The 17281-nt window shown below is 39.1% G+C and overlaps 1 protein-coding gene across 2 annotated transcripts in view; it reads right to left on the bottom strand.

Moving 5' to 3' along the window:
- Nucleotides 1-17281, bottom strand: part of TANGO6 (transport and golgi organization 6 homolog) — a 182939-nt gene that overhangs the window by 139106 nt on the left and 26552 nt on the right. For both annotated transcript variants that reach the window (XM_032611851.1, XM_032611852.1), the window contains one exon: nt 13843-13925. In XM_032611851.1, the coding sequence (XP_032467742.1) occupies nt 13843-13925 (83 nt within the window). The remainder of the gene's footprint in view (nt 1-13842; nt 13926-17281) is intronic.

Genomic DNA, 17281 nt, shown 5'->3' with positions numbered 1-17281 from the left:
GCCCGCGAGCCACAACTGCTGAGGCCGCGTGCCACAACTACTGAAGTCTGCACGCCTGGAGCCCACGCTCCACAGCAAGAGAAGCCACCACAATGAGAAGACCACGCACCGCCATGAAGAGTAGCCCCCGCTCACCACAACTAGAGAAAGCCCGCGCACAGCAACAAAGACCCAACGCAGCCAAAAATAAATTTAAAAATAATAATAAAGGAACCCCACTGTTACTGCTTTTATAAAGCAAACAATAACTACCACTTATTGCATGTCCACTTAAGAATGAACCAGGTATTCAGCTAAACATTTAATATACAATCAATTCTCGTAAGAGTTCTGCAAGTTAAGCATTTTATTCTTATTCTAAAACTTTGGAAAACTGAGGATCAGAAAAGCTATGTTAGTTGAGCAAAGGTAAACTGTCAGTAAATGACAGGGCCAGGATGAACCCAGATCTGTCTGACATAAAATCCATGCACAATCCATAGAGAAAGAAAGTAGACTAGCAGTTGTCAGGGCTGAAGGGAGGAAGAAATGAGGACTGAATGCCTAATGGGTATGGGGCTTCCATTTGGAGGGATGAAAAAGTTCTGGAACAACAGTGATGATGGCTGTGCAACACTGTAAATGCCACTGAATTATACACTTTAACATGGTTAAAATGTTAATTTTATGTTATGTCTATTTTACCACAATGTAAAAAAGAGCAAAGCATGTACCCCATGGCCTCCCAAAACTAACCTCCTCCTGTACATAATGATATTTTTATTTCTTCAATCCCTAACTTTATCCCTGCTGTAGCCCCTCAGATTCAGTGGATCCCAGCTTGTCAGACTATTAATGACCGTATTCCTGTGACCTCTGCCAAGTCGGGCTGAAGTTCCCAGTGGCACCATGGACAGCACTCCTGTGCAGCCTCCTCTTCCTCCTACTGAGTCTCATATAGCTCCTTTCTAACAAGTCTTCCGGTAGCTCTCCAGGGTCACAGTTTAGCCAGTCCTTTCCAACGACAGTCCCCTCCTTCTAATCTCTTGCCTCACATTAAACTCAGATGCACGTTAACAGTTTGGTCTGCACCTGACATCTAACATTACCCGCTGCTTATACTCCCAAAGTGGAATCTGGTCACTTTTCCCTTAATGTGGATTGCCCCACATCATTGACTTGTATCTGGAGTTTAGTGACCCATAAAGGGACATGGGAGGCTGGACCGATTCAGTCAATGCTGCACTGTGATCTCTTGGTGCCAGCACTGACAATGACCAAATGCCCCAGAAAAAAAGAATCTTCCAATGAAGTCATACCACATACGGAAAAAACTGTTGGGGCTAGTTCCTCCCAGTTTCCTGCACACTAGGTTGGTGACAGTACCGACTGAAGAAGCAGTGAAGGCACAATAGGTAAGTTGTTCCTGCCCCACTGAGGGGAGGGCCTGCCTGCCCCGCCTCTGGGCCCTAACACCCAAGTGTTGTAGAATTTCTTTGCACTCTGCTTATGTGCAGTCTTTTTCTAGTAGGGGGTCTTTCCTGCTCACCAGGAGGCAAAGTGGGGTAGAGATTCAACTTCTAAAACACAATCTAATACTTGATATATTATTTCTACCTGTTGTAAAGATGTTCCATATCATTTGGAAGTTTCCTTTTTTTAGCAGTATAACTATCGGGCATGTTTCACATAGGGTTGTCTGTAAATAATTCCACTGAGCAGTTGAGAGACTTAACATGAATCAGTTGACTTCTCTGAGTCTTAGTTTCCTTATCTGGAAAATAAAGAGGTTGGATTAATCAAGCTTTAAAACTCTTTCCTATCTACTCCAGTGTTCCCTGACTTGACTGCAAGTTTGCTCATGGTCTTCTATACTTTTCTGGTACCTCAGCCATTAAGAGGTAAGACTAGTTGAAAAAAATGAAGCATCCCACCCCAAAATTTTTGAAACGTTGAATCTTCAACTTGACCAAGATGTAACAAATTTCTAACCCATCCTCAGGAGCTTTCTGTTCCATCAGTTCTGAAGTTAATACTCAAAAGATGAAATCCTGTTCAGCTGAAAGGTTTTCTGGTAACTCAAGTTTACTTGAGGTATCTGTACAACTAGGGATCACCAAACAAAATACCAAGAGATGGGAAAGCTGAAGCAGGGAAGGTATAGACAGACTCTCAAGGTACGTTTTTAATTCTTTGGTGTGAAAAAGCCTCTCTGAGAGTAAGTGAAATGGTGCTTTGAAGAAAAGTGGGATTTCTGTAACTACCTGTGGCTTTTCCAGTATAAATGTGTAGGACAGGACTGAGGGGCAAAATAAGAGGCCTGTATGGATCTAGGAAAACCAAAACGGCTCAGAAAAGATTAGTCAAGGAGACACATGGGTACCGATGACCCCACTGGGAATCTGGGGATTTCCTCATTCCTTTCTTGGGATTTCCACATTCATTTATGAATGCATCTTGGCTTTCTATTACAGATCCAGCCCTGAGAAGAGGCCTCTGTGGTTAAGCCTCTCGATCCTTCATCTAAACTTAGAGGACTGGTGTTCTAACAAGTAAGAGAGGCATGTTTCTTGGTACTCTTAACTATGAATCATGCTCTATTGTAACTCTTTGTTTGCTTCACTGGGAATCAGGTAGCAGCTGATTCTTAATCATTTCTGTATTTGTAAACCAAGCAGAGTGGCAATCAGTAGGTACTTGGTAAATTTTTTGGTGACTGATTAACTGAATCAAAGAATGAATGGGGTTTCCCTGGTGGTGCAGTGGTTGAGAGTCCGCCTGCCAACGCAGGGGACGCAGGTTCGTGCCCCAGTCCGGGAGGATCCCACATGCCGCGGAGCAGCTGGGCCTGTGAGCCATGGCCGCTGAGCCTGCGTGTTCAGAGCCTGTGCTCCGCAATGGGAGAGCCCACAACAGTGAGAAGCCCGCGTAACGCAAAAAGAAAAAAAAAAATGAATGAACAAAGCAGACTGACTGCTGTTTACTTTCTCAAAAGTTCTATTTCTGTGGGGAAGTTACAATGCCCTATTTTCATTAAAAAAAAAAAAGCTGCAGCTAGAAGTTATCAATCAATGCAAATTAACTGAACAGAATCACAGAACTTCAGCCATGGAAGGGAGAGCAGATTGAACAATAGAAGATTTGATTTTATTATATTGGCTTGTTCAGCATCTGTCTTCAATGTCTGGAGGACCGAGTTTCTCTGGAAAGATTGACTGGAAATTTGAATTTAAGAAGAAAGGAAAAACCCGGAGGAATCAAAATGGTCAAAAGTATTAAGAATAGGACTTCCTGGTGGCGCAGTGGGTAAGATTCTGTGCCCCCAATGCAGGGGGCCCAGGTTCAAGCCCTGGTCAGGGAACTAGATGTCGCATGAATGCTGCAACTAAGAGTTCACATGCTGCAACTAAAGATCCCGCATGCCACCACAAAGACCCCGTGCCCCAACTAAGACCTGGTACAGCCAAAATAAATAAACAAATATATATATATATATATTTTTTATAAAGTATTAAGAAAAAATACATGTTTCTGGTTCAAAGCAAACAAAACCGAAAGCAGCCCTCATGTGCTCATTTCATAGACTCCCATTATATTGTCAAACACATCCCTTAGAGACCACTGCAAAGTCACCGAAAGAGCACTGGGAAGTCAGGAATCAGGAAACGTGTGTGTAAACTTTGTTTCTGCCACCTATGTGGTTGCCCAAATCCACATATTAAATGAGTGAACAGGGATAAGACATTTAAACTGCTCTAGGTCCCAGTTTCCTCATGGATAATATAATGTAGGTGTTAAGCTTTTAGCATAAGGACCAATTAAGACAATTCACGTTAAGGGCTTCCCTGGTGGCGCAGTGGTTGAGAGTCCGCCTGCCGGTGCAGGGGACACAGGTTCGTGCCCCAGTCCGGGAAGATCCCACATGCCGCGGAGCGGCTGGGCCCGTGAGCCATGGCTGCTGAGCCTGTGCTCCACAACGGGAGAGGCCACAGCAGTGAGAGGCCTGCGTACCGCACAAAAAATAATAATAATAATAATTCACGTTAAAATATTTTGTAAAATATATAGCCATATGCAAATGTTAAGTTTATTCCTAAATATTCTTGTTGATGCTACTGTGAATGGAACAGTTTTCTTAATTTATGGCCTTATCTTCTGCAGGGATGTACATGTATGGAAATACAAACATGATGAACCTATTCAGAATCAAGCTGACTAAATCCTAACATTGAAATTCAATACAGGCTGGAACTTGATTCTACCCCAGTTAAAGATTAAACTAGTCAAATGCTGCCTTCTAAAATATCCCAGTGATCCTTTTGACAGTAGTGTTCTAGAACTTCTAATGCACTTACTGAGTTTAATTAAGACTTAGGAGAAGCAAAAGAACCAGGCAAGTTTTACTTAATATAGTATTTTGTACTGTGCATGCTTTCAGAGCATAATGCATAAAACAGTCTTAAAAAAAAAGTTTCCCTGAACCAAAAAGGAACTGACAGTTTTTTGAGCACCTTTTAAAGAATGCAATGACCCGGGCTTCCCTGGTGGTGCAGTGGTTAAGAATCTGCCTGCCAATGCAGCAGGGGACACAGGTTGGAGCCCTGGCCCGGGAAGATCCCACATGCTGTGGAGCAACTAAGCCTGTGTGCCACAACTACTGAGCCTGAGCTCTAGAGCCCACAAGCCACAACTACTGAGCCCATGTGCCACAACTACTGAAGCCAGCACGCCTAGAGCCTGTGCTCTGCAACAAGAGAAGCCACAACGAGGAGCCCGTGCACCGCAAAGAAGAGTAGCCCCCGCTCACTGCAACTAGAGAAAGCCCACGTGCAGCAACGAAGACCCAACAAAGCCAAAAATAAATAAATAAATTTATTAAGAAAATAAAGAATGCAATGAGTCTAACAAAAGTTACCTTATTCAACCACCCGACAGCTCAAGTGACACATTTAAGTCACCTAAAGTCCCATGGATAGTCAACCCTGGAGACAAATTCCAATCTAGGTCCATCTGACTCAAAAGGCCAAGTGCTTTTCACTACACTATACCACAGAATCTGAACTGCAGCATTTAGAAAATCTAATGCTTAAATCTCACACATCCTTGAAGGATACTCTTTTTATTCCTTTGCATGTTATTCAAAGTCACAGTTCAACAGGAGATGGAAACATCCAGAAAGAATGATTGCCTTTAGGGAGGGTCCACAGGTGAGACGGAGACTAACTTTTCACTGTAGAGCCTTTGGCACTTATTAAATTTGTACCATGTGCAAATATTATCTTTTCCAAACAAAGAGAGTGAGAGAAAGAGAGAGAGATGGGAATGTTGGTCCCGGGACCAGCTCTGTCACTCACTAGTGTGATTTGGGACAAGTCACTTCACAATCTTTTGGATTTTGTTTCCTTTACTGTAAAATGAGGGATTAATTTGTCAAAACCCAAAGAATGTACCACATCAAAGGTGAACCTTAATGTAAACTATGGACTTACAGTGATATTGACATGTCAACATAGGTTCACAAACCGTGACAAATACACCGTCCAGTGTGGGATGCTGATAGTGGGAGAGGCTGTGCACATGTGGGGGCAGAGAATACACAGGAACTCTCTGTACTTTGCACTCAATTTTTCTGTGAACCTAAAACTGCTCTAAAAAATAAAGTCTATTAAAAAAAATGAAGGATTATACCGAATTATTTCTAAAGTTCCTTCCAGCTCTAAGATTGTATTATTCTAATTTACTCTACACAAATAATTAAAAATTCGGAAGGAGGAGTCAACTGGTCAATCTGACAGAAAAACTTTAATTAGAAATTCATTAAGATTAGATGGGGGGAAAAGACGTGAATAATCAAAGTCAAGATTTCCTAAACCTGGAAACAGAGAGCGAAAATGGAAATGAGAATGTAGAAAATAAACTAATTAGGTACCTTCTAGCCTTTCCTATCCTAAAATTTCTTCTGCCTTTAGGGAGTCTTGGGCAAGTACTGTGAGGAATACTAAAAGGTAACATCTCTCCACCCCCACTATCGAATTCTGGCCATTCCTCTTAAGAGCAAGAAAATATCCAAATCAGAAAGAACTGGAATTCTTTTATCCTGCCCTACCCAGAACCAGTCTCTATGCAATATGGGCCTCTCTTCACCTCTGTAGGCAAAGAAAAAAACATGACTCCCTCTCATACCAGGGAGGACAAAAGAATATAAACATTCTAGAGATTAGGCCCCAGACACTCAGAGGCAGAGGAGACAGAATGGGAAGCCACTGGACTAAAAGCTATTTGAGCTGCATGTGCCCTTTTTGGCTTACATAATTTTACCAGAAATAAGGTACACACATAGAAATGATAAGAATTATTTATGCAGATGAAGTACAAGTGGCTATGCCAAGTTTTCGTTTCAATTCGACTAGCATTTGTATATATACTTGTACTGCTGAGAACTTTCCACCTGGCCCACCAGAGCCACACTGCTCTATTCCCTGCTGTATGTGAAGGATGCAAGTGTAAAAAGCCCTTCCCTTGTCATTGTTCCTGCCATAAAATTTTCATTCAGAGAGCTGAGAGTTTATTCCTTTAAATACCAAAATGTACTCATATTTTAACAATTTTGGAAGGAAATATTTCTAAAATGAATTATATGCAATCCCTTCCTTCTTAAACAAAGTATACTGAACACAGTGGTCCCAACATACTTTGCTTTTCAACTGATTATGCCCTTTGGGGGTATTTTTTCTGTCTCTTTCCTTGGTCCTCTCTGCTCTTGTCATTGTGCCTTAGTTAGTCTAACTAACTTCTAATTTGTTACTTCTCATTCTGCTATGGTCTTAAAAATCAGATAACCAGTCTGACCAGGACTGTGTATAAAGCAAAGAAGAAACTGGCTCTGAGGACTAAGGGGCTCTGCAGTTAGACTGAGAAGGCAGCCAGATGGACAGCTGTCATAACACAGGTGACACGGGGTGTTAAATTGGAAATGTCAAGTGAAGCACCAAGATAAAATAGACTTAAAACTCCAAAGTAAGACACCAGACTATGATGAGATCAAGACTATAAAAACTCCTCATTCAGAAAGAGGGTAGAGAAGATCAAAGGTGTGGAGACCGAGAAGAGACTGATGAGGAGGATTTCTTTAGAGAAAGCTGTTGGTCAGAGTGAGTCCAATCCCACAACCCACCAATGATAAAAAGACAACCCAATTTAAAAATGGGCAAAAGGGGCTTCCTTGGTGGTGCAGTGGTTAAGAATCCGCCTGCCAATGCAGGGGACACGGGTTTGAGCCCTGGCCCAGGAGGATCCCACATGCTGCAGAGCAACTAAGCCCGTGCACCACAACTACTGAGCCTGTGCTCTAGAGCCTGTGAGCCACAACTACTGAGCCCGTGTGCCACAACGACTGAAGCCTGGCGCCTAGAGCCCGTGCTCCGCTACAAGAGGAGCCACCGCAATGAGAAGCCCACGCACTGCAACAAAGAGTAGCCCCCGCTCGCCACAACTAGAGAAAGCCCATGCGCAACAACGAAGGTCCAATGCAGCCAAAAATAAATAAATAAAATTAATTTTTAAAATTTTTTAAAAAATAAAAATGGGCCAAGGTTCTTAAAAGAAATTTCTCCAAGGAAGACATCCAAATGGCCAATAAGCACATGACAGGCTGTTCAACATCATTAGTCATTAGGGAAACGTAAATCAAAGCCACAAGGAGATATTACTTTACTCCCACTAGGAAGGCTATTTTTTAAAAAAGGATGATAACAAACATTGACCATAATCTGGATAAACTGGAATTCTCATATATTGCTGGTGGGAATGTAGAATGGTGTGGCCACTTTAGAAAATGATCTGGCAGTACCTCAAAAGGTTAAACATAGAGTTACCATATGATCCACCAATTCCACTCCTATGTATACACCCAAGAGAAATGACAACATACATACACACAAAAACCTGTACATGAATGTCCACAGCAACACTGTTCATAACACTCCAAAATGTGGAAACAACACAAATTTCCATCAGCTGATAAATAGGTAACAAAATGTGATATAACCATACAACAGAACACCATTTGGCATTAAAAGGTATGAAGTACTGCTTCATGATAAAATACGGATGAATCTTAAAAACACTGAAGAGCCAACTACAAAAGACCACATATTATATAATTTCATTTATATAAAATGTCCAGAATAGGCAAATCTACAGAGACAGAAAGTATATTAGTGGTTGCCTAGGGCCGGGGGCAAAGTAGAGAGAATGGGAGGTTACAGCTAATAAGTATGGAGTCCTTTCAGGAGGGATAAAAATATTCTAAAATTAGATTGTGGTGATGGTTGCACAACACTGTGAAATACCAAAAACACTGAACTGAGCACTTAAATCGGTGAATTGTGAGGTATGTGAGTTCCATCTCAATAAATCTGTTAAAAAGAAAAGGGGAGAGAGAGAGAGAGAGAGAGAGAGAACACCAGAGCTGGAAATGTTCCCAAATGCCTCTCTAAAATTAAAACACCCTCTTGTACCCTCTTGTTACCGAGTGAGTTGCTGGATCAATTCAACCATCCCAGATGTTTTCCTTATTTCCTGCCTTTGAACTGTACTCTATAATTTAGTATTAGCAGAAAGTTAATAAAGACAACATACTCTTTGTTGCTAAATTTTACACAATGTTTACCATTTTCCTCCAACGTACACATTTCCTGTTTTCCCTCTGCAGCTGAGCTGCCAAAACCTTGTAGAGAGAATAAACTTCTACACCCCTTCCTGCTTTCAAGACAGTCCCAGTCCTTGTGCAAAACCAAGTGTCTACAGCAAACTAATGTTTTGCTTGTCTCTCCAGGAGGTTTTTAATTCATTAAACTGTTCACCGAACAATGAGGGTTTTTCCCGCCTTATGGGGGGCAACAATAGGAGAAATGGCAAGGACTATTTCTCAATCTCTCTGATTTTTAGAGGCTAATTCACTTGCCAGAAAGAAGTTGTTTTGCTTTCCTTTCCTCCTAAAAGCAATTTATTGACATCTACCTAACACTATGAGGGGTTTGTACCAAAGTTTAGACAAAATTAGTCCTACTCCTACCAGCATTTTCAAGTCTTTCTAACATTCCACACCTGGCTATTTTACAACTTTTCATCATGATATTTCTTAGATGGAACATGACTGAAGATAACCTTTCTAAAAGTTATTTGGGCTTTATTCTCTAATTCAGAAAGTTTGCTTTCTAGATTGCTCTGTATAATTCCTTGTCTTCATATTATCTGAAAATTCCCGCCTACCAACAGGTAGAACAAGATATAAGAACTTTCTTTTCGTAAGTCTCTAAAATGAAGCATTAAAAAATAAAAACAGCATTATAGCCACTAAGTCATCAGGTCCTGTTTTATCTATGAACAATTTAATTCTACACTTGTGTGCCAGGTCAACATTGTAAAGGGTGTACTCTGGTTTTTTTAACAGCAAAATTAAATAAAAGGGTAGTAAATACCCAACTTTTAGTAAAAAGTGAGTGTTACTGAGAATGAGTTTTGAATTTTTAAGCAGCATATGTTTATATCTACAAATTTATTAGTATCATACATAAAGCTTAAACCAAACCAAAACAAAAGCTCTTTCTTATCTGAAAGAACATGATTTAAGATTTACTTTACATCCTCATACACTGCTGGGGGCAATGTAAAATGGTGCAACCCCTTTGAAAATGATCTGACAGTACCTCAAATGGTTAAACATAGAGTTACCATATGATCCAGCAATTCCACTCCCAGGTATATACCCAGGAGAAATGAAAACATATGTACACGAATAACTTGTACACAAATGTCCATAGCAGCATTATTCATAATAGCCAAAATGTAGAACCCAAATGTCCATCAAATGGTGAATGGATAAACAAAATATGGTAAATACTTATAACAGAATACTATTCAGCAATAAAAAGGAGTGAAGTACTGCTTCATGCTACAATCGAGATGAACCTTTAAAGCATCATGTTAAGTGAAAGAAGCTAATCACAAAAGACTACATATTGTATGACTCCATTTATATGCAATGTTCAGAATAGGCTAATCTATAGAGACAGAAAGTAGATTAGTGGCTGCCTAAGGCTGGGATGTGGGGAGCAGTGTGGGTTTCTTTTGGGGTAATGAAATGTCCTAAAGTTGACTGTGATGACAGCTGCACAAATCTGTGAATATACTGAAAGGCCACTGATTCGCACACTGTAAATGGGTAAATGTACGATACATAAAATATATCTCATGAAGTTGTCTAAAAAAGATTTACTGTACATCCAAATGTCCATCAACTGATGACAAATAAACAAAATATGTATATATTCATAAAATGAAATATTACTTACAATAAAAAGGGACAAAATATTGACACATGCAACAACCTGGATGAACCTCAGAAACATGATGCTAAGAGGGAGAAGCCAGTCACAAAAGAACACTTATTGCATGAGTCCCTCATATAAAATATCCACATAAGGCAAATCCATAGAGATACAGAGCAGGTTAGTGGTTGCTTGGGGATTAGGTGTGGGACCAAGGAGTGACTATAAATAGGCACAATGGATCTTTTTGCGGTGATGGAAATGTTCTAAAACTGCACGGTGGTGATAGTTTCACAACTCTGTAAATTTCCTGAAAAAGCACTGAATTGTATACTTAAAACATTATTTTTTGATCTGTAAAGTCTATTTCAATAAGGCTGTTTTATTAAAAAAAGATTTATTTTAAAAATATTTTAAAGAGGCAAATAACTCAAGTATTAAAATGGGTAAAAAACAAATGAACAGGCAAGTTAAAGAAGAGAATATATGAATGAACCAAAAGACAAAAAAATGTTCAATGTCACTAGTAATAAGAGAACTAACTGCTAACCAAAACCACAATGCACCTAACAGATAGACAAAACTCCCTGAAAACAACTCAAATGTCTACCAAGAGAAGAATAAACAAATAAATGGTGATACAGTCATAAAACAGAATAATATCTGGCAGGAGAAATGAATGGATTAAAGTTAGATATATTACAAAGCCATTTAAATAAAATCATGCACAACAATACTAAAAACAGATTAAGGAATAATAAATACAAATTTAGGATCGTGGTTCCCACTGGGTGAGGAGCAAGGGAAATGTGATCAGGGATGGGTTCACAGAGGATTTCAACTGAATTGGTAATGTGTAACTTTTTAAGCTGAGTGGTGGGTACATGAGTGTTTTATTCTTCATTTTTTATTTGGTTTGTTTGAACCATTTCATAACAAACTAAAATTTAAAAATTTACTCTAGGGCTTCCCTGGTGGCGCAGTGGTTGAGAGTCCGCCTGCCGATGCAGGGGACACGGGTTCGTGCCCCGGTCCGGGAAGATCCCACATGCTGCGGAGCGGCTGGGCCCGTGAGCCATGGCCGCTGAGCCTGTGCGTCCGGAGCCTGTGCTCCGCAACGGGAGAGGTCACAGCAGTGAGAGGCCCGTGTACCGCAAAAAAAAAAAAAAAATTTACTCTAAAATGTTTCATTTACTGCCATAGAAAAGAAATAAGAAATGTGGAATAAAAATTTTTTAAGTATTGAAATATAATTCACATGCCATAAAATTCACTCTCTAAAATGTACAATTCAGTGGTTCTTAGTATATTCACAAAATTGCACAACCATCACCACTAATTCCAGAACATCTTCCTTACCTCAGAAAGAAACCTCATTCTCACTATCAGCCACTCCCAACTCCCCAGCCTCAGCCACTAGCAATCACTAATCTACTTTCTGTGTCCATGAATTTGCCTATTCTGAACATTTCATTTAAATGGAATCATACAATGGGTGGTCTTTTGTGTCTAGCTTCTTTAAACATTAAAAAATCATGATTTTAAACTGCTTATCCACTTGCCTCTGTGCATTAAACAGAAGCAGCATCACCGACTTTCCTCAGTGTTAGTGGGCAGAATGGCAGTGGTCCCCTCCTGTGGCCCTTGGCAGACCAGTTCCATGTGGCTCATCAGGGTCCCAAGGGATGGGGAGGGTCCCAAGGGATGGAGAGTTTCCCCAACTCAGAGGGGCTGACTGTGGGGTCTCTTCCAATCACCCCTTCAGTGTGTGGTGACAAGTCTCGGGTGCCTGTCTACGTGGACTTATAGATGGTAGTATCCGGTTATAATCAAAGGGCCCTCACAGAATGAACAAGGGGCTTAAGCTTCCTGCCAAGAACCAGCCAGCTGAAGAGGCCAAAGATGCAAACATAGGGGAGGGTGTGGCAACGAGGGGCTGGCAACACTGACAGTGCTTGCTCCCCTACAAGTGCTTCAAGTTACTGGTAAAACCAATGACCAACTAGGATCGGCAAAAATTAGACACTACCAAGAACACTAATGAAATATAAATTGAAGAACATTACAGAAACCATGAACTGTGGCCCCAGGGCCCACGGTACACCTAGGTACACAGAGTGATTAGCAACAGATTCTTTTCATCTGTATTTAACATGTACTTAGCATTCCCTTTTGTACACTGTACTGCGGTTTACGTTAAGATATACCTAAATAGGAAAAAAAAAAGTGTTCATCCATGTTGAAATTTGTATCCATACTTTATTCCTTTTTACAGATGAAAAATATTCCATTATATGAATATATCACATTTGTTAATTCATTCATCAGTTGACAGACATCTCAGCTGTTTCCACATTTTGGCTATTATGAATAATGATGCTATGAACATTTGTGTACAGGTTTTGTATGAATATGTTTTCACTTCTCTATAACTAAGAGTGGAATTGTTGAGTCATATGATAACTCTATGTTTAACTTTTTAAGGAACTGCCAAACAATATATTCCCAAAGTGGCTGTACCTTTCTACATGAAATATAATTCTGAAAGCTGTTTACTCTTGTAAATATTTTTAATAGTAAAATATTATTATAAATGTATTGAGGGACTTCCCTGGTGGCGCAGTGGTTAAGAATCCACCTGCCAATGCAGGGGACACGAGTTCGAGCCCTGGTCCGGGAAGATCCCACATGCCACAGAGCAACTAAGCCCATGTGCCACAACTACTGAGACTGCGCTCTAGAGCCCGCGAGCCACAAACACTGAGCCCGCATGCCACGACTACTGAACCCCGTGCACCTAGAGCCCGTGCTCCTCAACAAGAGAAGCCACCGCAATGAGAAGCCCACACACTGCAACGAAGAGTAGCCCCTGCTCACCGCAACTAGAGAAAGCCCGTGCGCAGCAACAAAGACCCAATGCAGCCAAAAATAAATAAATAAATTTTTTAAAAATGTATTGAAATAAACTTTAAAGAAGAATATTTACCCCAGTGCCATCTGGGCTTAACACAATGGATTTCATTTTTGTCTAAAAATATGTATTTCATATATATTTATAAGATTGCAATCATAGAGAACATATAATTTATATAAATATTTTTTCATTTTCAGTATATATTTAGGAAGTCATTTCTATGACTCATTTATTCCAACTTCTTTATGATGATGATTCTATCAAAAAATTATAAAGTAGATTCAATATTATCATACAGTAAATTTTAGGAAGCCTACAGTATTGCAAATTCCTTTGTCAATTCCTTCAAAGACACACTTTCATCAGTGGCATGTGTCACTTAGAGAATCTGAACTGTTTAAGATTCAGAGTAAATGATGAAATTGACAGAGTTTCAAAATGTATCATTTTTTTCACTAACAACTTATAGTTTCCAGTTTTCAAGGTAAAAAGATTTTGATGGTTTGGAATTTAAGATTAGTCATTCCAATTCTTGAAGTACCAGTTTAAAAGGCAAAATTATTTTAAAAGACTAAGTACAAATATTAACTGAAAACACTAGTGACTCAAATTACCAACCTTATATACATCCTCAATACATCTACTAAGTTCTTCTTCCATCACCAAAATGGTCCCTGGCACCATGTCACTCTCTGAAATCTCTAAGGAACAAAAAACAAAATTACCCACACTCAGCACCTCATTGAATAGAAGAAGCTGGGCCTAAGGAAAAAAGTTTTACTAGAAAGTTCAGGAAGTAACAGCTAAAATTAGAAAATCAACATAGTTACAGTACAGCACCATTCAAATACAATATTTCACAGAATGTTTCATTGATTATAAACATGCATTGTTATTTTATGTATCACTAAGAAAGAAAAAAACACTGCCAAGTAACCTATGAAACATTATCACTTGGGATTTTAATTTTAAATTAATGAATGAAAAGTTGGACATTAAATTAAGTGAAAATGGCAGACTCAATGGTTTTGTCTGGGTGACTGGTACACAGGTGTTCATTATACTATTCTCTGTACATGTGTTTGAAAATTTCCCTTTAAAAAGTTTTAAGGGACTTCCCCGGTGGTCCAGTGGTTAACACTCCGAGCTTCCACTGCAGGGGGTACAGGTTCAATCCCTTGTCAGGGAACCAAGATCCCACATTCTGCTTGGTGTGGCCAAAAAAAAAAAAGTTTTAAAACAGAGCTTTTTAAAAAAAGTATTAAGAGAACTCTCCTAGATTTATTTTATACAGTATTGTTATATGTCATTTTTTTTTTCCTTTGGCCACTCCATGCAGCATGCAGGATGTTAGTTCCCCTACCAGGGGTCGACCCCGTGACCCATGTAGTGGAAGTATGAAGCCCTAACCACTGGACTGCCAGGGAATTCCCTATCATTCTTGATACAAGCTAAATAATTGGAATAAACAGGATAAGGAATTAAAACTGCACATTAAGTGTCCAACTCTTCTGAAACATTTCAACACCATTACCGGTATCTGTGCTTTGCCATAATATATCGTTCTCTGTGCCACAGAGTACAGTGATGTGATATCCTTAAGAGTCCTCCACTTTACTATTGTATTCAAGATTTTCTTCTAAGTCACTGACATCCATTCTACAAATTTTAACGCTCATTTGCAGGCACAACAATGCCACAATTGCTACCTGGCCAACAATGATTGTGAGATGGGCAATTAGAGTTGCTAAAATGTGAAAAAGATTTCGAAAATAAAATTTTTTTTAATGTGAAAAAAAGTGCATCTTGGAATTGATAAAATATGATAATTCATCATAATTGCCACACAGTCCTAAAAATGTGATGCAATATGAAAAACAAAATAAGAAAGCTTACACTTTAGAGATTGTTTTTCCAGGGGCAATGATGGGGTATATATATATAAGATCAGTCATATTCTTACCCAATCCTTTTTGTTATCAATAGATTGTATATGCAAAACATGTAGCTGGTGTTACAGATATAACCTAACACATGAAAATGCAGGGTAAATAGGTGTCCAATAAATATTCTTTGAATGAATGAACAAGGCCCAGGACAAAAATAATTGACCCACAACTGGACTGAATCTAGGCGTCCCAAGCACAGTGCTCTAGACCAGGGGTCAAACTTGAACACACACTTGAATTACCAAAAGGGCCTGTTAAAACAGTGTTGGGTCCCACATCAGAGTTTCTAATTCAGTAGGTCTGTGGTGGAGCCCAAGAAGTTGTATTTGTAATAAATTCCCAGGTGATGCTGATGCTGCTAGTCCTGGGACCACACTTTGAGAACACACTCCAGACTAAAGGAAACACCTAGTCAGTCACAGACAAGAAGATAAATAGATTAGTATTGAGGTATAGTCTTAACACATGAAATTAGATATAAATGCTAGGCCTTAATGACAAGGGCCAACAGAAATAATACTTCATTTTTTGAAGAAATACTAATTCTAGACTAGATTTTTATTAAATGTATAAAGGAATTTTAATTATTTATTCAAATACATTTATCATGTCTGAATTATCACAAATTTCACTCCACCAAAGCTCAATCTGGTGCTTACTATGCACAAGAATTAGATTTTCTCCATTCTCACCCACCTAAACCCCTCTAAACACACTCAGAAAAATTTACACTGTAAATGACTTTTATACAAAGTCTACACAGAACTAAATTGGGCTTAACCACAACATCAATTTTTCTCTTTATTTTTAACCTCAGAAAAGACTATATGGAAAGGTTTTTTTTACTCACTAAGAATGTTGAAATGATACTCTGTATCCCAGCACTAATCTCAATAAAGCATGAACACACACTGCGGGAAGTGCTGAAAATGTCAATCTTTTAACACATTAAAACTGGCCAAATCTGGGAAAATTTAAGCTTCAAAATGAATGATAGGAATGTTCAGTCACCCACTGAATAAAAAAAGAATCTATGGGGCTTCCCTGGTGGCGCAGTGGTTGAGAGTCCGCCTGCCGATGCAGGGGTCAGGGGTTCGTGCCCCGGTCCGGGAAGATCCCACATGCCATGGTGCAGCTGGGCCCGTAAGCCATGGCCGCTGAGCCTGCGCGTCCGGAGCCTGTGCTCCGCAACGGGAGAGGCCACAACAGTGAGAGGCCCGCGTACCGCAAAAAAAAAAAAAAAAAAAAAGAATCTATGAATGTGTATTGATACTTAAATAATTATTTTTTTAAAAGAGATGAGGCAAGGAGAAAAGAAAAGCTCTTCCTTACAGAAGAATACCAAACTAACAAATTAGAAACAATAAAAAAAATAGAAAGTCACCATTTTATGAGCAAAAATCATCAGTGGATACTAAACCACAGTATGAAGGACTGTTGGCAAACAGGATATTCACACTGTCTCATATATCTATCATCCCACAGATTATTGTTAATTGCAAAGGGAGGAAGATATTTTTACAGTGGAGAAATCTGGTTGCTACCACTTTAATCAAACAGTCAAATTAAACATCACTAATAATGGAATAAACTGATAACATGTGCCCCTAATCTGATGGACTAAAAAAAAAAAAAAACCATCATATGTAGTACTCCTGCCAAAATGTTAACCTGGATCTAATCAAGAGGAAACAATGAGACAAATACAAATTGAAGAACATTCTATAACCTGGGCTTCAAAAGTGTCAGAGTGAAAGACTATTAGGGATCTATTCTACATTACAGAAAACTAAAAAGACATAACAAGTAAATGCAATGTAATTTTTAAAAAACAGCTATAAAGGAAATTCTTGAGACAAATAAGAGATTTGAATAAAGTCTGTATATTCGATGTCTGCAACTAACTCTCAAATGCTTCAGAAAAAAAATATGTATGTGTGTAGGAAGAGAGAAAGAGAAAGTGAACATGTCAAAATGTTAACTATGTGAAGTATATAGGGGTAGGACACTGCATTCTTCTTAGAACTTTTATGAAGTGGATTTTTCAAAACAAAAAATTGGGGGAAAAAAAGTAAAATTAAAGACAATGAACTACCATAGACTTAAGT

The sequence above is a fragment of the Phocoena sinus genome, chromosome 19 (genome assembly GCF_008692025.1).
Source record: "Phocoena sinus isolate mPhoSin1 chromosome 19, mPhoSin1.pri, whole genome shotgun sequence".
In the NCBI taxonomy this organism is placed as follows: domain Eukaryota; kingdom Metazoa; phylum Chordata; class Mammalia; order Artiodactyla; family Phocoenidae; genus Phocoena; species Phocoena sinus.
The sequence above is the reverse complement of the archived record's forward strand: the minus strand, read 5'-3'. Positions and strand labels throughout refer to the sequence as shown.